The sequence below is a fragment of the Pantherophis guttatus genome, chromosome 3, assembly GCF_059756535.1.
Source record: "Pantherophis guttatus breed Tessera chromosome 3, ASM5975653v1, whole genome shotgun sequence".
NCBI classification, from domain to species: domain Eukaryota; kingdom Metazoa; phylum Chordata; class Lepidosauria; order Squamata; family Colubridae; genus Pantherophis; species Pantherophis guttatus.
This window is the reverse complement of record NC_142065.1, coordinates 210,133,526-210,160,754: the sequence shown is the minus strand read 5'-3', so window position 1 is coordinate 210,160,754 and position 27,229 is coordinate 210,133,526. Positions and strand designations below refer to the sequence as shown.

At 43.7% G+C, this 27,229-nt stretch overlaps 1 protein-coding gene across 1 annotated transcript in view; it reads right to left on the bottom strand.

Annotated features, from left to right (window-relative positions):
* Positions 1–27,229, bottom strand: part of DENND3 (DENN domain containing 3) — a 47,577-nt gene that overhangs the window by 2,662 nt on the left and 17,686 nt on the right. Inside the window, exons 7-22 of the mRNA XM_087890948.1 lie at positions 25,480–25,698; positions 21,813–21,934; positions 20,389–20,544; positions 19,391–19,487; positions 17,621–17,724; positions 16,333–16,514; positions 12,262–12,783; positions 9,026–9,288; positions 8,247–8,417; positions 6,328–6,457; positions 5,697–5,804; positions 4,828–4,964; positions 3,048–3,208; positions 2,574–2,707; positions 1,874–1,992; positions 851–988 (exon numbers count right to left, since the gene is read on the bottom strand). Of these exons, the coding sequence (XP_087747074.1) occupies positions 851–988; positions 1,874–1,992; positions 2,574–2,707; positions 3,048–3,208; positions 4,828–4,964; positions 5,697–5,804; positions 6,328–6,457; positions 8,247–8,417; positions 9,026–9,288; positions 12,262–12,783; positions 16,333–16,514; positions 17,621–17,724; positions 19,391–19,487; positions 20,389–20,544; positions 21,813–21,934; positions 25,480–25,698 (2,763 nt within the window). The remainder of the gene's footprint in view (positions 1–850; positions 989–1,873; positions 1,993–2,573; positions 2,708–3,047; positions 3,209–4,827; positions 4,965–5,696; positions 5,805–6,327; positions 6,458–8,246; positions 8,418–9,025; positions 9,289–12,261; positions 12,784–16,332; positions 16,515–17,620; positions 17,725–19,390; positions 19,488–20,388; positions 20,545–21,812; positions 21,935–25,479; positions 25,699–27,229) is intronic.

Genomic DNA, 27,229 nt, shown 5'->3' with positions numbered 1-27,229 from the left:
AGAAACACTATTATTGTAATGTAATGCAATGTAGGTACAATGGTCATTCACTGCCCCCTAGTGGTAAAATCCATATATGAAATCACAGTTGGCCCCATAATGGATGATTTATTAGAAAAGTTTCATTAAATGTTCCGTTTGGTTGCCACTTTCTTCTAAACGCTTCCTTCTTCCTTTGAGCCAGGAGCTTTGAACCATCCTAGGTGCAGTAATGATTTTTTTTTCTCTATTAATTAATAAAATAGGTTGTAAATGGTCTACGAAAGCCGATCCTTGTCCACTCTGTCCTTTCTAACACTTAGATCATTTTATGGCTTTTTTAAAAACGGTCCTTTTATTGCTTTTATAAATATTCAAACATATTGAGCCTCCTGTTTTCCCGACAAAAAACAACCCTGTGAGGTGGGTTGGGCTGAGAGTGACTGGCCCAGAGTCACTTGGCTGGCTTTTGTGCCTAAGGTGGGACTAGAACTCACCATCTCCTGATGATTGGCCCAAAGTCACCCAACTGGCTTTCATGCTTCAGGCAGAACTAGAACTCACCGTCTCCTAATGATTGGCCCAAAGTCACCCAACTGGCTTTCATGCTTAAGGCAGAACTAGAACTCACCGTCTCCTAATGATTGGCCCAAAGCCACCCACCCAGCTTTCATGTCTAAAGCGGGACTAGAATTCACCATCTCCCGGTTTCTAGCTTGGTGTCTTAACCCTAGAGTCTTTAGACCAAACTGTCTCTCATTTTAAGCAAATAGTTGCACTTGCGGTTACTCAAATTCCATAACCCCCCTATACTGGCCAAAATCCTTACAACGAAAGAGCAAGAGGAATTCCTCCTACGTTCTCGGTGTACCTGGTTTTTCACTTTTATCATGCAGGTGATCTCTGAGCAGTCTTGCAGGCTCATCTTCTGTATAGGGGTGGAGAAATCCTCCATATTCCATATCAAGAGCTCACAGTTGCCGGCCCACGAAGCCCAGACTTCGTTCCTCTTGAGGCCAAAAGAAAAGAAAAGCAGGCAACATCAGGCAAACAGTGTAGAACAGGGGTCTCTAACCTTGGCCACTTTAAGATTTGTGGACTTCAACTCCCAGAATTCCTCAGCCAGTGTCTCTAACCTTGGCCACTTTAAGACTTGTGGACTTCAACTCCCAGAATTCCTCAGCCAGTGTCTCTAACCTTGGCCACTTTAAGACTTGTGGACTTCAACTCCCAGAATTCCTCAGCCAGTGTCTCTAACCTTGGCCACTTTAAGACTTGTGGACTTCAACTCCCAGAATTCCTCAGCCAGTGTCTCTAACCTTGGCCACTGTAAGACTTGTGAACTTCAATTCCCAGCTTTGCTGGCTGAGGAATTCTGGGACTTGAAGTCCACAAGTCTTACAGTGACCAAGCTTCAAGACCCCTGGTGTAGAATATTCCAGATGGTGGACTTTGCTTGAAGCTGCCACAGCCCATGTAGAACTTACAAGTAGCCCTCGACTTAAAACGATCCATTTAATGACCGTTCAAGCGCTGAAGAATGTGACATACGGCTGTTTTTCACACTTCCAACCGTTGGGGGTATCCCCACGGTGACGCGATTCAAAAATTCAGGCGCTTGGCAATGGAGTTGTACTTAAGACGGTTGTAGCATCGTAATCGGGGTCGCGCGACCCTTCCGACAAACAAAATCAACGGGGAAGCCTGATTCACTTAACAACCGGGGGTTACTAACTTAACAACCTAACAACTGCAGTGATTCACCGAACAGCTGCGGCAGAAAAGCTGTGGTACAATGGGACAAAATTCACTTAACAACTGTCTCACTTAGCAACAAAAAATTTGGCCTCCATTGTGGTCATAATTCCAGTGTACAATGCTAGGAATAGTTTACCTCAGGAAACAACTGGAAACAGAGCAAAGGCGACAGGGGTTCAGTGAGCACGTTTTCCAGTTTCACCTTCTGGCGAACCAGCCCGTTTGTGCTGACCACAACAATGTAGTCTTGTATACCTTAAAGCAAAGAGACAACGCAGAGTTTAGGACTGGGAACAACGCCCCCAAAAGAGATTGCGGCACGAGAGAAAGGTGAGAGGGCTCTAAACGGTAAATATAGTATTAATGTTGTGGTCTGCCGGCAGCCTCCGGAGCTGGCAGCAGAGTCGGACAGTGAGGAGGCTGGGGAGGAACAGGGGCCAGTCCTGGAGTCTGGGAAGGCTCGGACGAGGGCTCTGCTTCAGAGGCAGAGAGGGGGCCAGGGCCATCTGGTTTCAGAGGCTTTTTTTTTCAGCCTCTCAAATGGAGGTTTCAGAGGCTTTTTTTTTCAGCCTCTCAAATGGAGGTTTCAGAGGCTTTTTTTTTCAGCCTCTCAAATGGAGGTTTCAGAGGCTTTTTTTTTCAGCCTCTCAAATGGAGGTTTCAGAGGCTTTTTTCAGCCTCTGAAACCTCCGTTTCAGAGGCTGGGCAGGGTTACATTCGGACTATAAGACGCACCCAGATTTTCACCCTCTTTTTGGGGGTAAAAAGGTGCGTCTTATACTCAGATAGATACAGTATTTTAGAAGGTAATTGGGTGCGCGACGCAGGAAACTCACAGCACCAAAGCCGATTCTTGTAGAACTGGATCGAAGTCACCATTTCGAGGGGCAGCTGGAACCGACGGTTCACTTTCAGGGAGCTGATGTTCCAGGCAATCACGGTGCCGTCCACGCTGCAGGAATACACCTCACTGCTCGAAGGGATGAAGAAATACCCTTCTTACAAACCCACACAAAAATCAGCACAGGTAGTTCTCGCGTTATGACCCTGAAGGGGTTACCCATAAGACCCACTTGATTTTAGGGCTGTTTTTGTGGTGGTCGTGGTTTGCTATGGGGAGGTTTGGCCCAAACCCCCAGAAGTAAATGGTGCTTTTGGGAAGTGGGGGGGATGGCATAAAACAGGGTCATGTGACCACAGGATACTGGAAACAGCTGTAAATGTGAGCTGGCTGTCGAGAGCCCAAAGTGCAGGAACATGACCATGTGGGGAGGATCCGTCAGAACCTTGGAACCAGGTCCTCCACCTACCTGGGTAGACTCTCTCTGGTATCCACAACGATGTCCACAATTTCACAGCGGTGGTCATTCAGTTGCTTATTGCAAGACATGCTGTGGATGTTGATCAAGTAGATGACGGAATCTGCAGAGCCGATCCAAACTTGACTTTGTTCTGCCATGATCATACATTTCTGAAGAAAGAAAGAAAGAAAGAAAGAAAGAAAGAAAGAAAGAGAGAGAGAGAGAGAGAGAGAGAGAGAGAGAGAGAGAGAGAGAGAAAGAAAGAAAGAAAGAAAGAAAGAAAGAAAGAAAGAAAGAAAGAAAGAAAGAAAGAGGAAGAGAAAGAAAGAGAGAGAGGGGAGGCAGGGAGGAAGGAGAGAGAGAGAAAGAAAGAAAGAAAGGAAGAAAAAAGAAGAGAGAGAGAAAGAAAGAAAGAAAGAAAGAGGGAGGGAGGAGAGAGAGAGAGAGAGAAAGAAAGAAAGAAAGAAAGAAAGAAAGAAAGAAAGAAAGAAAGAAAGAAAGAAAGAAAGAAAGAAAGAGAGGGGAGGCAGGGAGGAAGGAGAGAGAGAGAGAAAGAAAGAGAAAGAAAGAAAAAAGAGAGAGAAAGAAAGAAAGAACAAAAGAAAGAAAAGAAAGAGCCATGTAATAATGCAAAGCTTCTCAAGAACTTAATAAATCTAAATCTAAATAAATAAACTATATATCACTTTTTCCACCTTTTATTTATTAAAAATCCACTAATACATGGGGCATATTAATTATTTCAGTATATTAGTTTATTAATTAAATGGTTTAATTATATGGCTGACCAACTCACACATAGTCCCGAGAGGCAGGCAGGATACAACATTAATGATTACATAGTTGCTAAAATATATTAAACTAGATCAAAGCTTGGTACTATAGGAGGAGGGTTACAAAATAGGAGTCAGCAACTGATTGGGCTCAGTATCCCTAAACTGCAAGTACTAAATATACAAAAATATACAAAAGTATGAAGGCTATTGCTTAACTCATTGTAAGCCGCCCTGAGTCTCCGGAGAAGGACGGCATATAAATAAAAAATAAATTTAAAAAATAAACATGGTTTTCTTCAGAAGGAGAGGCTGGAGAAGGATACGTGGTCCTTCCTCTCCTGGGTCATTAAACAAGGAAGACCACTGTATAGAAAAGCACATTCCCCAGCAAATTCCCTGCCTATCCCTGAGTTTTGCTACAATCGGCAAACTGTTATCAGCTTAAGAAGTTCTAATATTATTACATTTCCCGACCTCAGCAACTTTTAAGACATGTGGATTTCAACTCTCAGAATTAGCCAGCCAGCTGGCTGGGACATTTTGACAACGGAAGTCCACATATCTTTGTTGCTGAGGTTGAGAGACACTGAACTACCAATAAAAATAAAGAAGCTACTGCGAAGGACACAGAACCTGATCTGCTAAAACAAATGAAAAGAAAGCCATCAAACCAGAGGGAGATACTTGAGAGGTTTGAAAGCTGCCTTAAGTCCCCGAAGGTGTTTTCCCAAAAGTTCCAACTGGATTTTCTGTGTTTTTCCTCGAAGACGTTTCGCTTCTCATCCAAGAAGCTTCTTCCGTTCATCAAGTTCAGTCCATCAGAACTGAGGAAGCTTCTTGGATGAGAAGCGAAAGGTCTTCGAGGAAAAACGCAGAAAATCCAGTTGGAACTTTTGGGGAAACAACTTTGGGACAAACATGACCTGGATGGCTGAGAATCTCCGCAGACTTGGGAAGATGTCTAAGTATGATCTGAAAACTTCTGTGATAAGTCCATCGTCAAAGTCACCTACCAGTTTAGAGTTCCCCACTTTAAAAGAATGCTGTAGAGACCACGTTGATGCATCAAAGACCACAACTTTCCCTCCGTTCAAAGCACACCACAATTTTGGATGGGCTTCTCCAGGTTTTTCTGTGGGTTCCAGCTGCCCTAAAGATTTGGAGAATTTTACGTTATATGCTTGGAATTTATGGGGGAGTCTGAATCTGAGACAGAAGACGAACAGCTGACAGAGCGGGAGAGTGGCTCCGTCGGCTGTGGAGGAACCTGGGGAAGGGCAAAGTCAGGCTGGGCAGAGCAGGAGAGAGGTAGAACAAGGGAGAGGGGGTTCAGATGAAGACCAAGGCCCACTCCCTCCTCATCCTAGGGCGCACAGAGAAGAACGCAGAAGAGAGCAACGTGGGTTGCGTGGTTTACGAGGAAGGAAAGGGTTCTGATTCCCTTCACAAGGCACACCTGGGGATGGAGTTTAAAGGAGAGGCAGTTGGGAGGGGTGTTTGTCAGGAACAAATGCTGAATTCATCTAGTGTTGAGAGTGGGGCCTGCATTCCTGGCCTTCCTCCTGACTGTTTGAATTAGTGCCGTACTACTGTGTGCTTATCTCGTCTTGCTGGAATTATTCTTCGCTTCTGGGACTCATTATCTTGTCCTGCCGGAGTGATTGATTTGCACTCATTCTGCTTACAGTGTTTGGACTGGAGTATCTGCAGACAGAAGCTGCTACAGGTTTGTGGGAGAGCTTTTCTCCAGGCCAGAGAGTAAACGGGACGTTGGGGGCAAAGTTGGTGCCAATAAAGGGACTCATACTGGTTCTCTGGCTGTGTTGCCTTCGTGCCACGCCCTGGGTCATCACATAAGGTGAGGCCACCTTCAGTTCCATACCTGGTGTATACAGCAAGACTTCCACTGCTTGTGGGAACGTTTCACCAGCTGATGGGTTGATCTTGTGCTTTAGTGTTTCAGACGTGGTTTTGGGGACCATCATGGGCACTGGACAAAAAGGACAAATGCACGTTTGAAGATGGTTATAGAGCCAAAAACTTACAGAAAGAACTGAGAGAAGATAGATCAGGTTGGAAAGGCAAGCTCTCCACAGAGAAAGCCACATATATAGCAATTCTTCGTATCCTTCATAACTAGGAGGTAATTACGGCCACTTGCAACTCTGCTACCATCCAACACAAGAGTGTAAAGAAGGCCACACAATTCACACTACCAAAAGAGTATTATCTATTGAGTGGTGCGGTGTGGCCTAGAGGTGGAGCTCTCGCCTCACAATCAGGAGGCTGTGAGTTCAATCCTAGGTAGAGGCAGATATTTCTCTCTCCGGGCATGTTGAGATTACCATATATCTGCTGAATATAACTCCGCACTGGCGACAGGAAGGGCATCCGGCCAGTAAACACTCAACTCCATTCAGTTGCCCATAATCCCTTCCCGCAAGGGATTATGGGGTCATTAAAAGGCGATGATGAAAAGAGTATTATCTACTGTAAATGACCCATCAATTCACCTTCGTTCTTCATCCTGTCAAAGTAAGATAGCTTCGAAGCTGCATAGATTATTTTGGAGGACTGCAGAGAACCCACTACCGCATCCATCAGAAGAACGTTGGTGAGGGCTTGTTGAAGATACTGTGGATCCTGGAAGGGAAGGGATGGGATTTTGAGATGAACAACCGGATGACACAAAACCCTGATTGTAACCTGCACATGCTATGCACATGAGAATCATGGATGAAGTTCTGGGCCACTTAATATAGAATATTCTGCACGTCAGAAATCCAAATACGAATGCGGAATTGCAGATTTTACTCCTTAAAACTAGAACTCTCCATTCTTGGGCAGAAGAAGCCCATGTTGTCAGCGCTTCGACGCTGGCATAGAGAGCAGAGGAGAGAGAGAGATAAGCTCTGAACTTTTGCCTGCTAAATCCCTTTGAAGCCGGGTTGTCGTGGAAATGAAGGGGGGGAGACATTCCTGGGAAATGACGAGACAAGAAGTCTGAAGAATGACTTGGAAGATAGCCAATGAGAAGCAGAGATTTGGGGATCGGAAAGGGAGGGATTGGGGGGCAAAAGGTCAGTCTTGTCCGCATCGAGTCATGATCCGGTGGCTGTGCTCAATTAAAGAAAATATTTCCTTAAAGATTGGCAGTTTGGAAATTCATTTATTTTGAGATAGCATCGAAGTCTGACACATGTTTGGGGTTCTGGAAGAGACAAATTCAATTAAAACCCAGGGGGCTGGACTACAAGACCTCCCTTCCAATCTGAAATTCTTTGGATCCTTAAAGATGAATCAATATAATTGATTAATAAAGCAGGAGGAGACATTTGAAATAAATAAATCCAGGGAGATGTAATGCTTGGCATCTTTAAATAACATTCTTTGGAAAGAGTTTGGAAATTCGAAGAACTAGAAACTACCGTATTTTTTGGAGTATAATACGCTCTGGACTATAAGATGCACCTACCGTTTTTGGGGAAGAAACCAAGAAAAAGAAATCTGCCTCTGCCTCCCAGCAATTTGCCTCCTTGCAGCAAACAGCAGAGGCCCACACGGCAATAGGCAATGGCAATTCCTGCAGCCTGAAACAGCTGTGGGTCGGGAGGCCGATCCAATCGACAATCAGCTGCTTGTGCTAATCAGGCTGTGCTGAAGCTGAAACGGGCTGTTTGCTGCAAGGAGGTAAATTGCTGGGAGGCAGAGGCCAAAGGGGCCGGCGGGTGGGAAAGGTTACATTCAGTGTATAAGATGCACCCAAATTTTCACCCTCTTTTAGGGGGGGGAAAAGTGTGTCTTATACTCCGAATAATACGGTATATATACTCTGCTCTTCCTATCATTGTGAAGCAGAATTCACCAAGCGTTGGATTGTTCACCCACTAATAGGGAACGTGAGTGAAGGGGGGGGGAACGCGGTGGCTCAGTGGCTAAGATGCTGAGCTTGTCGATCGAAAGGTCGGCAGTGCAGCGGTTCGAATCCCTACTGCCGCGTAACAGAGTGAGCTCCCGTTACTTGTCCCAGCTTCTGCCAACCTAGCAGTTCGAAAGCACGGGCATCAGTCGGAACCCTGACACATTTTTTACTATATCTCTGGAGCATTATTCATTTACAAAGCAATTTTTGTAATGTTATATATTTCTGATGTTACTTGTGGTGGGTCAGAATAAAAACAAACCAAGGAACACGAATGCTGCATGTAAGAAAAATTCGGAAGAATTGAAGAGATAAAAGCTTCCAACAAACTGTCTGAACCACAGCAGTGAAGACGTTAAGCTTCATTAATATGGAAGCTCAGAGGACAGTTGCCTTCCTTGCTCAATTATTAATCTTGCCATCTGGAAAAGTCACATTAAATATGAATCTGAGAAGATGAAAGATTGCAAAAAGTTTGGACATGTTGTTAATTCATGCAACATTCCGAACCTTGTGATCATCTGCCATTTTCTTGCCAGCGCACATCTCTTTCACCATCAAGTGCCAAAGATCGCACTCGGACTTCAGATTTGCTTCAAAAACGTCCTTTTTGTACTTGACTTTTATCTTCAGGGTGGGAATCCTGAGGAGAAGAAAAGTGACGGTGGTATTCCTCACTTCCTGCAGGGGAAAACGTAGAAAAGGAAGAGCTGAGAACCACAATAAGGCCACACACACACACACAGTTCTGTTTTCATTCAGGGTCGCGAGTGTGAAAAACGGTCATAAATCCCTTTTTCAGGTGCCGTTATAACGCTGAGCGGTCACGAAATGAACGGTCGTAAGTCGAACATTACCTGTGCTTTTGTTGGGCTAAGTTTGAAATGCTACCAGTTCGCTCTGGTTCGGGCGAATCGGTAGTGATAAAAACTACCGGTTCGGGCAAACCAATACTTTAAAAAAAAAGCTACCAGTTCGGGCGAACCGGGGTAGTTTAAAAACGCTACCAGTTCGGCAAACTGGTATTTAGCTATCGGTTCGGGTGAACCAGTAGTTTAAAAAAAAGCTAACGGTTCGTCCGAACCGGTATTTCCGACGATCAGCTGTGCCGTGCAATTTAGCTTCGCTAGAAAGCAGGAAATCACGCAGCACAGCTGTTCCCCCCTTGCTATTCTACTTACCTAAGGAAGTCTTCTTTTTCCGCACAAAGCGCACATTTGGCGCGCACCACACATGCACGGGCAGCAAACCAGTGGCGATCCGAGGAGGATTTCACCACTGGGGCTCACCTCTATATCTCTGAAAGTTGCGATGTCTTGATAGCCGGGACAAGCGCCTTCCGTCAACAAAAACAGGCGTTTCGGGGTCAGTGCAATTTTGCCAACTCCTTTGTTCGTTTTGACCGAGCTGGATAACTTGTAAACACACTCGTTTTTGTCCAGGTGTTCTATGACTCTCGGCGGCAGGTTGACGTCCTGAGCTTCTCCTTCCGTTTCCTTCCAGTAGGTATAAAAGTCTTTAAATGTTTCCGGGTCAATTTGTTTTTGCTGCCCTTAAAAAAATGAAGAAAATGTTTACCGTAGTGAACGTTTTTAGATCTCCTGTACATTAAATGTTACAAAAAGAGGGGAAATGTGTTGGCTGCCCAGTATAATTTTAAAGGGAGACTGTATACAAGTAGTCCTCAACTTACAACCCCAACTGAACCCAAAATTAATGTTGCTGAGTGAGATGGTTGTTAAGTGAGTTTTGTCCCATTTTATGACCTTTCTCCCCAGAGTTAAGTGAATCATTGCTCTTGTCAAGTTCGTAACTTGGCTGTTAAGTGAATCTGGCTTCCCCATGGACTTTGCTTGTCAGAATGTCGCAAAAGGAGATTATGTGACCTTGCGACCGTCATAATTATGAATCGGTTGCCAAGCATCCGAATTTTGATCACGTCACCGTGGTGATGCACCGTTGTAAGTGTGAAAAATGGTCGTGCCGCTTTTTTTCCCAGTGCCTTTCTAACTTCTAACGGTCAATAAATGAACTGTTGTAAGTCAAGGACTGCCTGTAGAGGCAGTCCTTGATTTATGCCCGTTTGCTTGGTGAACATTCCCAGTTATGGCCTATCTGAGAAAGGGGAGCTATGACTCAACTCTGATGGTTGCTTCCTACACTTACTGTAAGTCAAGGACCACCTTTTAAACAGTTGTCCTGAGCTGCTCTGGGATTATTTCCTCCTCCCTCAATTCCATTCATTTGAAAGGTTTTCCTTGTTCCGGGTGCCAAACTGTCTTCAGAGTGATGTGCTATAAAGCGAAACAGACCAAGGGGCAGATGGAACGTGACCACTGCTGCAGAAACTGTGCGTGGATGAGTGAAGGCCAAGGACAGGGAAGGAAAATCAAGGGGCAAAAGTACGAGGACTCTACTTCCTCCTCCACCCAGATTTCTGGAGCTGAAAATTTATTATTGCTATTAAGTCAAGCACAATATTCCGGTTGACAATGCCCGGTGGGTAGAAAGTTAATTGCGTTAGATGGGTTGCTATAGAAAATGAATGGATGGATGGATGGATGAATTGCAGTATTCCAGTATTTGAGGGGCTGCCACAAAGAGGAAGGGGTCAACTTATTTTCCAAAGTACTAGAAGGCAAGACAAGAAACAATGGATGGAAACTAATGAAGGAGAGGAGCAACCCGGAATTGAGGAGAAACTTCATAACAGTGAGGCAAATTAACCAGTGGAACAGCTTGCCACCAGAAGTTGAGGGTGCTTCATTTTTTTTTAAGAAGACAATGGACAGCCACTTGTCTGAAATGGTATAGGGCTGTGATGGTGAACCTGTGGCACGTGCCACAGGTGGCATGCAGAGCCGTATCTCTGGGCACGCGAGCTATTGTCCTAACTCAGCTCCAGCACACATGCGCACGCTGGCCAACTAATTTTCGGCTGGCCCCGCCCATGCCACCCTTCTCCTCCACACAGCCCGTTTTGGATGCCAGGTAAGTACTGGGCTCACACGGAGGCTCTGGGAGGCCGTTTCTGGCCTCCGGAGGGCTTCCAGGGGGTGGGGAGGCTGTTTTCGCCCTCCCCAGGCTCCAAGAAAGCCTCTGGAGCCTGGGGAGGGTGAAAAACGGGCCTACCGGAAGTCAGGAAACCAGCTGTTTCCGGCCTCCGGAGGGCATCCGGGGTGGGTGGGGGAGGCTGTTTTCGCCCTCCCCAGGCTCCAGGAAAGCTGCCTGAGCCAACAAGAGAGGACACATCTATCCAAGTGTAGGATCCTTACTGAGGTGGGTGTCAAATAAAGTTAATAAATAAGTACAGGTAGCTCTCGACTTACAACCACAACTGAGCCCAAAAATTACTGTTGCTAAATGAGACATTAAGTGAATTTTGCCCCATTTTACGACCTTTCCTACTGCAATGGTCATTAAGTGTGAAAAATGTTCATAATCACTTTTTTAATCACTTCAAACGGTCACTCAGTGAACTGTTGTAAATCAAGGACTACCTGTGCATAAAAATAGGATCTATATTCATGACAGAAAAACATAAAAGAGCTGGAAAAATTCTCACGAAATGTCTATGGAGATTCTCAGTCCTCCAGGTCATGGTTGTCCCAAAAGTGCTTTTTCAAGAGGCAACTGGACTTTCTGGTTTTTCTTTGAAGACGTTTCGCTTCTCATCCAAGGAGCTTCTTCGGCTCTGACTGGATGGTCAAAGGTGACCCTGAGGACACAGATAAACCTCCAAGAGGCCTCAAGGACCCTCTAAAAGGATGCAAATGACCAGCTGTCTGCAAGGAGTATCAATCCTTCCATTCCCCACCATCCAGTCGGAGCTGAAGAAGCTTCTTGAGTGAGAAGCGAAACATCTTCAAAGAAAGTCCAGTTCAGGGGTGAAATGCTCCCCGTTCGGACCGGATCACTTGATCCGGTAGCCATGGCGGCGGGTGGTTCCAAGAACCGGTAGCAAAAATCCCTGCACCCCCTCCCCACCATGCCCAGCTGAGCCGCACGATCATCAGAGGCTTTTTTTTTTAACTTTTAAAAGCATTTTTTTTCTGCAACCTCTTCAGCCGAAGAGGTGGTAAAAAAAATGCTTTGAAAAGCCTCTGACGATCCCAGCTGTGTTGCCTGATCGGCAGAGAGGCTTTTAAAAGCATTTTTTTTCTGCAACCTCTTCAGCCAAAGAGGTGGTAAAAAAAATGCTTTGAAAAGCCTCTCTGACAATCCCAGCTGTGTTGCCTGATCATCAGAGAGGCTTTTAAAAGCATTTTTTTTGCAATCTCTTCGGCCAAAGAGGTTGTAGAAAAAAATGCTTTGAAAAGTTAAAAAAAAAAAAAAAAGTTGGTCACGCCCACCGTCACATTACCCCCCCCCCACCAGCACCAAGCCACGCCCACAGAACCGGTAGTTAACAAATTTTACATTTCACCCCTGGTCCAGTTGCCTCTTGAAAAAAGCACCTTTGGGAATTCTCACAAAGGTTTCTAACCAGGGAGTAAATTTTTCTCTCGTTTTTGTCCCAACTTACCTACGGTTAACGCATCAAACAACCGATAGATGGTGTCAGTATCTTTGACAATCCCAGATTCCTGGATCCGCTTCACAAAGTCGTTCACCTGCATGTGAGTTTTGGGCAACTCAAATTTCTTCACGTGGTCGTCGGTTTTGGCGACTTCTCTCTGTTTGTCCAGTAGATGACTGATCAACCTTTTCAGTTCGGGTTTCTGATCCGCCTGGGAGCGATCCAGCGGTGGGAGTCCTTCGATCATTTTTCTCACGAGGTCCGTCGGGAATATCCTGATGTCCGTCTTGTACAGATTTTGGAAGTCCGAAAGGGCGCTTAGGAATTTCTTTTGCATCAGATTTATAAGTCCCCGAAGGTAAAAATATCTCGCTAGAAGCGCGGAGTTCTCCGGGGACAGAATGGTGATGGCTCTGCTGAGATGGTTACTGAAGTCGACGTAATAGGACTGGACGCACTGACCCAGCAGTGGGAAATGGATTTCTGGAATCTTGAAAGTGCTGATGGGTTTCGAAATCGATCTTTTAGCTAGAAAAAAGGAGGAGAAGGGGGGAGAGACAGTTACAAAAAAAAGGTGACAAGGGTTCCTGTTAATGTTCTGGTGTCATTTTTCGGGGTATAAGACGCACCTATCTTTTTTGGTGAGGAAAAGAAGAAAAAGAAATCTGCCTCTGCACAATTTTGCCTCGTTGCAGCAAACAGCAAACAGCCCGCTTTACTTTCATTTTCGTTTTCAGCATAGCTTGATTAGCACAAGGAAAAGAAAATCTGCTCCAGCAATTTACCTCTTTGCAGCAAGCAGCAGAGCCCTGCGCAAAACAGCTGAGAGCCAATCAGCTGAGTCGAGAGACCGAGCCAATCAACTTGTGCTAATTAGGATGTGCTAAAGCTGAAAGGGGCTGTTTTTTCTTGCTGTTGGCTTGCAAGGAGGTAACTGCTGCGAGGCAGAGGCCAAAGGGTGGGGCCAGTGGGTGGGCAGGGCTACATTCGGTGTATAAGACGCACCTAAATTTTCACCCCCTTTTAGGGGGGAAAAGGGTGCATCTTATACTCAGAAAAATACGGTAGTTTGGGTAATGAAACATTGCAAGAAAACAACCAAGTTCAGAGAACACCAGGGACCTCACAGACTTCTTCCTCCTCCTCTCCTCTACCTTTCCTCCTCCTCCTCTTCTTCTCACCACTCGGCAAATCCCCACTTCCTTCTAGCACTGATGATGTTACCTAGTTTGGTAATGAAACATCTACAAGAAAACCACCAAGCTCGGAGAACACCAAGGACCTCAGTCTTCCTCCTCTTCCTTCTCCTTCCTCTATTCTACACTACTCTATCCTTCTTCCTCCTCCTCCTCCTCCCTCTATTCTACCTTTCCTCCTCTTCCTCGCCTTCTACCCACTTGTCAAATCCCCACTTCCTTCTAGCACTGACAATGTTACCTACTTGGATACCGAAACATCTGCAAGGATTTCATCCCTGAGCAACAATTCTTCTTTATCAGTAAATCAAGAGAATTTTACGATACAGTGGCTTTCAAAAAAAAAAGATCCATTCAAGACATCAAGGAAGAGAGAAAATCTGAAGCCGGTCTTTTCTCCTGCAATGCAACCCTCTACGTATTTTTAACATCCACCTGGAGGCTCACAAGTCAATCACAAATCAAACATTTTGAACTCTTATTCTCTAATCCCGTGATGGCGAACCTGTGGCACGTGGAGCCATATCGGTGGGCACGTGAGCTTAGCTCTGGCGTATATGCGCGCGCCGACCAGCTGATTTTCGGGCCTTCTGGGGCCACTGGAAGTATGGAAACAGGCTGTTTCCTGCCTGGGGGGGGTGGGGAAGGCCCATTTTTCGCTCTCCCCAGGCTCCAGAGCCTTTCTAGGAGCCTGGGGAGGGCAAAAACAGCCTTCCCCCCCCCCGAAGCCCTCTGGAGGCCAGAAACGGCCCGTTTGCCGACTTTCGGTCCCACCGGAAGTTGGAAAATGGGCCATTTCCGGCTTCTGGAGGGATGGAGAAGGCCGTTTTCACCCTCCCCAGGCTCCTAGGGAGGCTCTGGAGCCTGGGGAGAGCGAAAAACGGGCCTACCAGGCCCACTATGCCAAAAGCGGGGGGAGCACGGGGGATTGCGCACGCATGCGCAGGGGGTGGGTCGCATAGAATTATGGGTGTGAGCGCACACACGTGCGACCCCCCACGCTCTCCTCGCTTTTGGCACGCGATGACAAAAAGATTAGTCATCACTGCTCTAATCTATATTCCTTCTGGAACTCAATTCTTCAAGCACAAAAGTGACAAGAGTAGAGGAAGTCATGAAAAACACCCGAACTTCATTCTAAAGTTAGTCCTCTAATTATGACCTGATGTTTATAACCGTTCAAAGTTATGACAGATCTCCCCAGAATTTATGAGCCGGTTTCAAAGTTCTGATGGGCATCCGCCCAGGGTGACACGATCACATTTTGGGTGCTTGACAAGTAGTCCACATTTTGGCCACCTCCGCAGTCATGTTTCCACAATTTTTGGAATTTCTTAGCTGGAAACTGGTGTCTACTTCTGGTTTTTTGGCAAAAAAACTCCCTTCCCCCTGGTTAAAATACCTTCATTAAATGAGCACGTTCTTAACAACCCCCACAAAATAGGTTGTAAAGTCAGGCAAGGTCATATGGTGATCCACTTAATGACCCCAATGACTTATGAACATAATTCTGGGCTCAATTATAGTCATAAATCGAGGAATACCTGTAGACGTTATAGAGTATTGCACACCAGAACAAATAGACACAAGGACACTTTTTCCCCGCATGCCATCACTCTGCTAAACAACTAATTCTGACAACACTGTCAAACTATTTACTAAGACTGTATTACTATTATTCTTCTCATCCTTCCTATTACCTATCTTCCTTTATACTTATGACTATAATCTTGTTGCTTGTATCTTTATGATTTGTATTTTTTTATTTAGTTTCCTAGTATGATTTTGATTGCTCATTTAGTATCCTATGACTATCACTAATTGTTGTATCTTAGGATTCAAGATGAATGTATTTATGATGACTATGATCATGATTTATCAATTGTATCTCCTATGTACACTGAGAGCTTATGCACCGATCATACTTGGCCAATAAAGAATTCTAATTCTAATTCTAATTCTAATTCCCTCTCCCTCTCCCTCTCCCTGTCCCTATTCTATTCTATTCTATTCTATTCTATTCTATTCTATTCTATTCCACTACATTATCTTTATTCTCTTTTCTCTTCTCTATTCCATATTCTATTCTTATATTCTCTTTTCTTCTCTTCTCTTCTCCCTCTCCTCTCCTCTCCTCTCCTCTCCTCTCCTCTCCTCTCCTCTTCTAATTCTTCTCCTCTCCTCTCCTCTCCTCTCCTCTCCTCTCCTCTCCTCTCCTCTCCTCTCCCCTCCCCTCCCCTCCCCTCCCCTCCCCTCCCCCCTATCCTATCCTATCCTATCCTATCCTATCCTATCCTATCCTAGACACAGGCCAGGTGGAATCTCGTGAACTAGGTCTATGTTCTAAAAAGCTGGAGAAGGGTTAAAGAAAAGAGCATAAGTACTTTTGTTTCCACATGGAAACCCCTTCTGAACTTCGTGCTTGATGTCAAAAAGAATGAAACTCTGATTTACTGATTAGACTTTATAGAAATGACATTTCATATTAGGATGAAAAAGCAAAAAGTTGTGGTTTGATGCTAATGCCTTATTTTACTGTAACAGGAGGAGTCGAAAGTCAATGCTTTTTATTCTTTTTCTTTCTTACCCTTCCTCACTTCTCTTCCCCCTTTCCCCTCCCCCCTCACTGCTCTTCTATTTACTTTTGCATTTTGTATTTTATAATACTCTATAACTCAATTTAAAAAAAAAAGTTAAACGAAATAAAAAGTTGAGGCAGACTTTGGCTCTTCTCCGTGATTTTTATGTCGTATTTCAAATTATCTGAGCCTTTTCTTCTCGCTCGCTAACCTACAATGTGAATAACATCAATCCATGCCGGGGGTTTCTACTGAAATAAATCAGGCAGCCATGGCAGCTGGGAGGCGTTTCTTCATCTTGCCTTGTGTAGTGTTTACGCTTCGAAGGGATAAATTCCTCGTCGGGCCGCCGCTCTGCTTAATGTCGTTCAGGTCAGGCAGACTCATCCCCATGCGCCGGCTGAGCATGTACTGAGGATTAAATCTTTTAGAAATCATTTTCTCCATCGTTAGCCTTCTCGGGTTACCAACCAGGAAGTTGAATCTAAAGGAAGAAACATACAGTTGGTCCTCGAATTACAACGGTTCGTTTAGTGACCGTTCGAAGTTACAGCAGCACTGGAAAAAAGGGACCTAGGGACGTTTTTCACACTTATGACCCTTTCGCAGCATCCCCCATGGTCGGGTGATGAAAATTCAGACGCTTGTCAACTGACTCATATTTATGACGGTGGCAGTGTCCTGGGGTCACGTGATTCGCTTTTGCGTCCTTCGGACAAGGGAGAGCCAGATTCACTTAACAACCCATATTACTAACTTCACAAATGCAGTGATTCAATTGGGGCAAGAAAAGTCGTAAAATGGGGCAAACTCACTTAACAAATGATTCACTTAGCAGCATAAATTCTGGGCTCAATTGCAGTCGTAAATCAAGGACTACCTGTATAATGTATACACACCAGGGGTGGGTTCTAAAATTTTTTACTACTGGTTCTGTGGGCGTGGCTTATTTTGTGGGCGTCGCTTGGTGGTGGGGGGTAATGTGACTGGGTGGGTGTGGCCAACTTTTTTTTTTATTTTTTACTTTTAAAAGCATTTTTTCTACAATCTTAGGAGGTTGCAGAAAAAAATGCTTTTAAAAGCCTCTGATGATCAGGCAACTCAGCTGGGTTCGCCAGAGGCTTTTAAAGGCTTTTTTTCTTTCCTACAACCTCTTCGGCTGAAGAGGTTGTAGAAAAAAATGATTTTAAAAGCCTCTGACGATCCCAGCTGAGCCGCACGATCATCAGAGGCTTTTTTTTAAACTTTTAAAAGCATTTTTTTTGGCTAAAGAGGTTGTAGAAAAAATGCTTTTAAAAGTAAAAAAAAAAAAAAAAAGCCTCTGATGAGGTGGGCAGGGTAAGCGAGCGGCGACCACACCGGGACCGATTTGCGGGCGTGGCCAGCCAATGTTATTACCGGTTCTCTGAACTACTACAAATTTTTACTACCGGTTCTTGCGAACTGGTGCGAACCGGGAGCAACCCACCAGTGATACACACACATACACACATACATCAATCATTCTCCAGGACAAAACTACTGTTGTGCATTCCAGGGTAGGCTTTACGCAGACAAGAACATAACCGACATGATCCAGAAGAGGCTCACCTGTCTTCTTCATTTTGGGTGCTCTGCTCCAGGTAAGCAAAGGCATCCATCCTTCCGTTAAGGCGGGCTTTGAGGAAAGAATGGAACATGTACGTTTCCAGTACCTGCAAAAACACAAGGGAAGACATCACCCACAGTACAGGTAGTCCTCGACTTACAACCATTCATTTAGTGACGGTTCGAAGTTACAGAATCATTTAGTGACCGTTCAAAGTTACAGAGGCATTGAAAAAAGTGACTTTTGACCGTTTCTCACACTTACGACCATTGCAGCATCCCCAGTGGTGGACTGCTGCCGGTTGTAACAACCAGTTCGCCCACAACCCCCCCCCCCCACCTCCCCAGGGACATGTAATTTCCGTTTGGGACCCTCTGGCAAGCCAAGTCAATGGGGAAGTCAGATTCACATGGTAATGATGTTTCTAATTTAACAACCGCAGTGACTCACATAACAGCTGTGGCAGGTAAGGTCATAAAATGGGGCAAAATTCACGTAACAAGTGTCTTGCTTAACAACCGAAATTTTGGGCCTCAATTGTGGTCATAAGTCAAGGACTATCTGTATCACCACTGTGCTAGATTATAGCTGAGAGCAAATGTTGCAGGAGTTTCTCCTTTAGACTATATTATTGCATGCTTAAAGTAGGACTGCTACAGCAACAGTCACTGTTGTATTTTTTACATTCTATGTGGTCATTAAGAGTCAACAACAACTTGATGGCACCTAAGTAATTGAATATATAAAATAGTATATTCTAAAAGTTAATTCTATAGTTATGCCAGACAAATTTATTTGTTTTTATTTATTTGTTTTAATTTGTATACCGCCCTTCTCCAGCAGGACTCAGGGCGGTGAACAGCCAAAATAAAACAGAACATACAAAATTTAAAAACAGTTTAAAAATAATGACTTCAGTAAATAGAACAGGAACAGGAACAGGAACAGGAACAGGAACAGGAACAGGAACAGGAACAGGAACAGGAACAGGAACAGGAACAGGAATTAGAATAGAATAGAATAGAATAGAATAGAATAGAATAGAATAGAATAGAATAGAATAGAATAGAATAGAATAGAATAATAACATGGAATGGAATGGAATGGAGTGGAGTGGAGTGGAGTGGAGTGGAATGGAATTTTAAAAGAGTTTTAAATGGCTTTTATTGGCCAAGTGTGATTGGACACACAAGGAATTTGTCTTTGGTGCATACACTCTCAGTGTACATAAAAGAAAAGATACATTCGTCAAGAATCATAAGGTACAACACTTAATCTAACAAATATTTTGGCAGAAACAAGATGTAAAATGTCTGGATATGCATGCTTTCCTCAAAAGATTAGAATAGAATAGAATAGAATAAGAGTTGGAAGGGACCTTGGAGGTCTTCTAGTCCAACCCCCTTCCCAGGCAGGAAACCCTACACCACTTCAGATAAATGGTTATCCAACATCTTCTTAAAAGCCTCCAGTGTTGGGGCATTCACAATTTCTGCAGGCAAGTTGTTCCACTTATTAATTGTTCTGTCAGGAAATTTCTCCTGAGTTCTAAATTGCTTCTCTCCTTGATGAGTTTCCACCCATTGCTTCTTGTCCTACCCTCAGGTGCTTTGGAGAATAGTTGGACTCCCTCTTCTTTGTGGCAGTCCCTGAGATATTGGAAGACTCAGATTCAATTATGTAAAACTACAGGTCAAATAAACGTTTGGTGTGTTTTTTTAAAAAATTACAACATGAACAAGTGGAACAATTTATGTTAAGCTCCGGCTTACCTTTCTGTAAAAAGGCTGATCATTTATTGCTCTTGTCTTTAAGAATTCTTCACTGTTAAAGACTCTGTGTTCATAGTTCAAGTGGTCTTTCACCTCCCTGTTGATAAAACGGGTTTACCACAAAATTTTTTAAAAAAAATTTAGTGGGAGTATGGATAGAAACGTTATCAATGGAAGCACTTTTCTTTCTGTATAAAAATTCTTCCTTTCTTTATAACATTTTGCATACTGAAACTTTGGTGTATTTTAAACCAGGGATTCCCAACCCCGTCCCCCCTTCCCCCTCCCCCCGGGCCACGGGGTGAAGCTCCCTCCATGGAATGCAGGCAGCATGCAAAATCACAAATCTCCGGTCCACGGAAAGACATCTATAAATATTGGAAACGTTCACCAGTTGGCATTAAAAGACAATGGTAGTGTTTAGAAGAAGAATAATTTGCAAAAAAGTTTTATCTTCTTATTAAGCCAGGGACGCAAACTCACGGATCCTCAAATGAATCCATCTAGAATACTCTCTCGAGGCGCAAAAGAGCAACCTCTCTGATCCCTTCACTTAAAGAAGGGTTGCAGTTTCTGAATAGATGAAGGTATGGAGGAGGAAAGGTGGCTCAGTGGCTAAGACGCTGAGCTTGTCGATCGAAAGGTCAGCAGTTCACGGTTTGAATCCCTAGCGCCACATAATGAGGTGAGCTCCTGTTACTTGTCCCAGCTTCTGCCAACCTAGCAGTTCGAAAGCACGTAAAAATGCAAGTAGAAACATAGGGACCACCTTTGGTGGGAAGGTAACAGTGTTCCGTGCACTTTTGGCATTGAGTCATGCCGGCCACATGACCACGGAGACGTCTTCAATCAGCACTGGCTCTTTGGCTTTGAAATGGAGATGAGCACCGCCCTCTAGAGTCGGGAACGACTGGCACATACATGCAAGGGAAACCTTACCTTATGAAGGAGGAGGAAAGAGCTAAAGGCCTCTGAAAGGAAATCTTTGGGATACCCACCTAAAAATATTGACAATTAACTGCAAGGCAATCTGTTGAATTTCAGAATTCAGCTTGTGTTGCCAAGTTCTTCGTCGCCCTTGGATTTCGATGAAGTCCGTGAAGGTTCCCAGATGGCAGAGTGCGAGGTCATAGTGCAGTTGAAGGTTTTCAGATCTGCGGGGGGAAAAAGAGCAATGGCTCATTACAAGGAGCCAATCAATCAGAACAGAGCTGGAAGAGACCTTGGAGCAGAGATGAAATTCAAAAAATTTTCCTTACCGGTTCTGTGGGCGTGGCTTGGTGGGCGTGGCAGGGGGAGGATATTGCAAAATCCCCATTCCCTCCCCACTCTGGGGCCAGCCAGAGATGGTATTTGCCAGTTCTCTGAACTACTCAAAATTTCCGCTACCGGTTCTCCAGAACCTGACAGAACCTGCTGGATTTCATCTCTACCTTGGAGGTCCTTCTAGTCCAACCCCCTGTTCAAGCAACCTATCATTTCAGACAAATGGTGGTCCAATCTCTTCTTGAAAACCTCCAGCGATGGAGCACCCACAACTTCTGGAGGCAAGTTGTTCCACGGGTTAATTGTCATCACTGTTAGGAAGTTTCTCCTTAATTCCAGGTTGCTTCTCTCCTTATTTAGTTTCCATCAGGGTGGGTAAAAATCAATGATTTTTTTAAAAAAATCAAAAAAATCAGATTTTTTTTATTTAAATCGGATTTTTTTTTATTTAAATCATTTTTTTTATTTTTATCGAATTTATTTTAATAAAAAACTTTTGGGGTAAAAATCTATCGTAAGATAGATTTCTATTTAAGATACATAATTTAGTTTATTCAGCATGAAATGGAGCTTAGTTATGTAGCATGAGGCTGTATATTCTGCAACACTGGGACTCTCGGTGAGTCAACAGCGGGTCAAAGGAGTAGCAGAGATGACAGTTGCTCTTTAAAAATTAGGATTTAAATCAAGTTGATTTAAATCAAGCTTTTTTATTAGTGATTTAAATCATGATTTAAATTGTGATTTAAATCAACTCGATTTAAATCAAATCCACCCTGGTTTCCATCCATTGTTTCTTATCCTGCCCTCAGGTGCTTTGGAGAATAATTTGATCCTTCTCTTTTTTGTGGCAGCCCCCTAAATATTGGAATACTGCTATCATGTCATCCCTAGTCCTTCTTTTTTGTGACTGTAAGCCCTTGACTCATAACCATAATGGAGCCCAATATTTTTGGCTTCCCCATTGGCTTTACTTGTCAGGAGGTTGAAAAAGGGGATCATATGGCCCCATCCTAAGTACATGCCAGTTGCCAAGCATAGTTTCAGCCATTAACCCTCACCCTATAAATCAAGGTTTGTAAATCCAGCCACATCTTTTCTTCTGGCTTTTCAGAACCTTATTCATGGAAGCAAGCAAAATAATCTTGATTTTTACCGTGCTATAAAAATCCTGGCTGCTTCTGCTGGAACATCTGGAACGTCGGTTTCCTCTTCAGAGGACTTGGATTGAGCGATATCGCCAGTATCGATGTTAATGAGAATTAAGTCGTCGGCTTCCTTGGTTGTTACAAAAAAAAAATGGGAAGGTTGATAGTTAAAAATAGAAGTTAACAATCCACTATGGCAGATGTCACCCTTGGCAGACTAAGAACAGAAACAATTTTAATTTTAGCTTGTAAGTGGAGATTCTCTATCGTCCAGGTCACCCAAAGGTGCTTTTCCAAAGGGCAACTAGACTTTGTTTTGTTTTTTTACTTTGAAAATGTTTCGCTTCTCATCCAAGAACTGAAGTCAGAACTGAAGAAGCTTTTTGAATGAGAAGCAAAACGTTTTCAAAGAAAAAAGAAAGTCCAGTTGCCTTTTGGCTAATTTTAGCTCCCCTCCACTCAGCTGTGTCCTATTCTCAGAGGCCGCCTAGAAAATTCCCTGCAGTTTTCTTGGCAAGGTTCTTCAGAAGCGGTTTGCCATTGTCTCCTTCCTGGGGCTGAGAGAAAGTGGCTGGCCTAAGGTCACTTAGCTGGCTTTCTGCCTAAGGCTACTAGTTTCTAGTGTGATGCATTCACCACCCCACTCTCTAATTGTTGCTTAAATGCATATTATCATAAATATGTTAATCTGGAAACCCATCGGCCAAAGTGAAGTAAAATAATGAGCTCTATGGGCACATTTGCTAGGAGTTCTGAATTTCAATCTCTGTTCTGACCTAGGCTTCCTGAAATAGTAAAAAGCACACAATTAGTCCCCAAAACCCTTTTATTTTTATTTTAACGGCTGTGAATTACTTTCATTCACAGCACGTGCTGAATCACCAAGAGTTTATAAATAGTCCAACAGTCCTTCGGATAAGACTGGTAAACACCCACCTTTATCTTCTTTGACACGCTGCCAAAGACCTAATTGGCAATTATCTTGGCAAGGCCACATGGAAACACAGAGTCAAATATGGAGCTTCAAAGTACAAACCGACACCATCAACAACGTTGCTTCCTGCAAAGACCCATGTGCCTTTGCTCTTTCTTTATGTTTTATGGGAGAGGCCAATCATCTCCAAGCCTTACTCCTGAGTCGCCCCTTTTGTTTTAACTATTCTTGCCTTCTGACAGCTCTGCACATGTGTGCACTGGGAACAGGCTCCCCCTGTTCCTCTGCCTCTCTGATGTCCGACTCTGGAGGCTCCGGAGTCAGCACATAACTCATAGATGGCCCTGGCCCCCTCTCTGCCTCTGACGCAGAGCTCTCGTCCGAGCTTTCCCCAGACTCCAGGACTGGCCCAGCCTCCTCACAACTCCACAGGCTGCCGGCAGACCACAACAATCTCATGAGTCATAGATTCAGAAAGTTGTTGTCTTTATATCCTCCCATCTCAGCAAACGACGCAGGGCGGCTCACAATTGAGAAACATACATTGCAATAAAAAAACTTAAAAACATTTTAAAACAATAAAAGCCATTAAAACTCTAAACAACACTAAAGCCTCTAACTTGAGCACACATAAGCAACACATCTGGCCTGTTAAGAATGTGGTGGTTGCAAAAGTTGAATGGAGTTAGCAGAGATGGATTGCTCTGATTATACAGATCAGCGAACCTAACCCACGCCCAGGCTCCAAGCTGTCTGGGTCACCAAACAGTCCCCATTGGCTGACCTGTTACCATGTCTATTCCAATTCATGAACTCTTATACATTGACAATTATAGTTTGATAAACTAATACTTTTTTTGGAAACAAACTATAGAGTGAGGTGGGAGGTCCCTTGAGCATCTTTAAAGCTTTACGGAAGGCTAACAGGATTGGGGCCATTCTAATTCCCAGAGAGCAGGGGCTGTTGTGGGGGGGGGGACCCCCATCTCCTAGCCATCAGCTGACATTCTTTGGCTGATGGGTTCTGCGTTTGATCAGAGAATCAAATGCCCATCCTTTTTTATCTAATTGGATGGGTAGAAACTCTTGGAAAAAGGCAATCCCTCAGGTACCCTGGTCCCAAGACATGTATGGCTTTATAGGTAACTACCAGCACCTTGTTCTGACCCAGCTCCCCAAACACAACCAACCCTCTGAAGTTAACTCAAAGATTCCTTTATTAGGAGTGCTGGCAGCCCCTGCAAAAAGTTTCTCTCTCAATGCTGGTTAACGTCTGTCCGGCAGAGAGATGAATCTGCCACATCTATTCATCTCCGCCCCCTGCCTTTTATCCCCAGAGCTAGGGTGGAGCTTCGTTAGCAGAGGTGGCTCTTCCTTCCCAAGGATCAGCCCATGGATTTCCACTGCTCTCCTCTCCTCTGCCTTCTGCGCATCCGTGCGTCAGGCACTGGACCCAGCTGTTCTTCCTCTTCCTCATCAGCTACTTCCAGACCTGGGAGCTGTTGACTCTCCATCTGAGGGCTGATGGAGGGCCCAGGCTCCGCTTCTGTCTCTCTCTCTCTCTCTCTGCCAGTTCCATTCCTTCTTCCTCCTCCGAGCTCTCCTGTTGCCTTGATGCTGACCCTGACTCCCACGCCTCCTCCTCCTCCTCTGATTCGGCTGCTGGAGGGGCCGGCGGCCAAGAGGCCACAACATACCTTGAATTGCCCCTGGAAACACACTAGTAAACAAGGTAGCTCATGCAGGTGTGATATTGCATGGCACGGCTACATTCTGCCAGCAGTTGAAGTTTCCGAACAGTCTTCAAGGGCAGCCCATGCAGAGCATATGTTTGTAGTAGTCTAATCTGGAGGTTACAAGGGCATTAGCACAAAGTTGCATAGGCCCAAAGTGGTACAGAGAAGGCGGGTGGGGGGGGGGGCTGTCTCCTTGGGATTTGAGAGCCAAGGGGCAGCAGATCTGGTCTGCCCGCTCAGCCAGAGTAAATCTACTGACCTAATTTAGGGATATTAAATCACCAACATATGTGTTTTTTAGTAAAATCAAATCAAATCAAAATCAAAAACAGGACGCCACTTTTTTCCCCTAAGACATTTTTTTTTTTAAATTCTTCTGTCAAGATCCTGTAACACGTACGCCGCAGGGGATTGGATAGCACATTTTAAAAATCTAAATGCATCCCGTAATTGACAAGCTGATAAAATGTGGTTAAGAGATTTCCTGAATATGTAGCAATAGCAAATAATATTTTTATCAACCGGATAAACAAATGCAAGTTGGTTGCAGCTTTCTCTGAAGCTTGTACAAAGGTATCAGTGATGTTTGAGAGCCTTAGACACAAAAGCTAGCTGGGTGACTTTGGGCCAATCACCAGGAAATGGTGAGTTCTAGTCCTGCCTTAGGCATGAAAGAGGTGGGTGCCCGTGAGCTAAACACCAGATGATGATGAGTTCTAGTATTGCCTGAGGCATGAAAGCCAACTGGGTGACTTTGGGCCAATCACCAGGTGATGGTGAGATCTGGCCCCACCTTAGACATGAAAGCCAGCTGGGTGACACTGGATCAATTCCTCCTTCTCAGCTCAACCCAACAACCACAAGGTTGCTGATATAGGGAATGCAGAAGAAAGAAGGATATTAGGTATGCTCACTGCCTTGACACACATATAAAATAATAAAGATAGGATTAAAAAACATTCATAAATAAATAAATTGTGGATCTAGAAATAATTCCCAACCAACCTTGCAAACTTCCTCAAAGTGGTCGATGTGACAGCCCATCAGGAAGGAGGTGGGGGCCATGACAAAATCCAGCATCTGACGGGATAGGATTGGTACAAACGTGTGTTGCCACTGAATAGGATGGATGTACAACATGAAGCATTCGGATATGAGGGTCAGCAGCGCCCAGTCAGAGCAGAAGAAGACAATTTTTCGTTCCGTTAAAATACAAGTAAGTATCTGGAAAGAAAGGAAAACCAACGAATCACCATAACTTTTATACATATATATATAAAACTGCATCGTTCTCTTGGTAATTTTTAAACGTTTTGGTATTTCAAATGTATTTTTTAAAATTATTATTCATTAACATTTTGAATACAGTGTATTGCCAGAGTATATCATTTACAAAAGAAAAACAAAGAGAGAACAAAAAGAAATATCAACACGTATACCGGTTATACCGGTATACAATAATAAAGTAACAGAATAGTTTTGGCTAAATTTCTCTTTATATTAGCTTATTTATAATTCTGTTAATTATCTGCATATTTATAATTATAAACCATTTTTATATTTAATTCATGCATAGCAATAATCTTTCTTCATCTAATTTCTACCTCTTATCTCTAACCACTCATAAAAACTATTCCATATCAAGTAATATTCTGTGTCTTCTTTGTCTTTTATTTTTAAAGTCAATCTGTCCATCTCTGCACAGTCTAGTATTTTCCTAATTACATCCTCATCTGATGGGAGTGTCCTCATTTTTCCAACATTGTGTAAATATGATCCTTGCTGCTGTCAGTATATGCAAAACTAAATATATAGTCCCTTTATCATAACCCTCCGGCATTATACCCAATAAAAATATTTCTGGTTTCAGATCTATATGTTGCTCAATCATCTTTTCCAACCAAGTATGTATTTTCTTCCAATATTTTCTTGCTTTCATACAAGTCCACCACGTATGATAATAAGTACCTGGGGTCTGATTACATCAAATGTATTATATCATTAACCAATCAATTGATCAATCAGAATAGAGCTGGAAGGGACCTTGGAGATCTTCTAGTCCAATCCCTTGCTCAAGCAAATGCTATATCCTATAGCATTTCAGTCAAGTGATTGTCCAATCTCTTCTTAAAAACTTCCAGTGATGGAGCACCCACAATTTCTGGAGGCAACTTCCATTCCACTGGTTAATTGTCCTCACTGTCAGGAAATTTCTCCTCAGTTCTAGGTGGCACCTACCCTATGGAACAATCTACCCCCAGAGATACGAGTGATCTCCGACCTTCGGATTTTTCGTCGGGCCCTAAAAACTTATTTTTTCCAGTTAGCCGGTCTGTCTTGATTTTAGGGTTAGTTTTAAAATTTTAATATTGATTTTAAATTGACAAGTTTTAAATTATGGGCCAAATTTATAAATTATTTTAACTTTATTTTTTAACTGTGATGTTTTGTATAGATGTTTTTATCTTGGCTGTTCACCGCCCTGAGTCCGAAAGGAGAAGGGCGGTATAGAAATTTGAATAAAGTAAAGTAAAGTAAAGTACTTCTGGTGCTTTGGGAAATAAGTTGACCCCCTCCTTTATGTGGCAGCCCCTCAAATACTGGAATATTACTATCATGTTGCCCCCATTTTCTGTAGACTAGGTATATGCCCAAATCCTTCAGCTGTTCTTCATATAATTTTGTCTCCAGGCCTTTAACCATCTTAGTTGCTCTTTTCTGCACTTTTTCCAAAGTCTCAACATCTTTTTTGTAA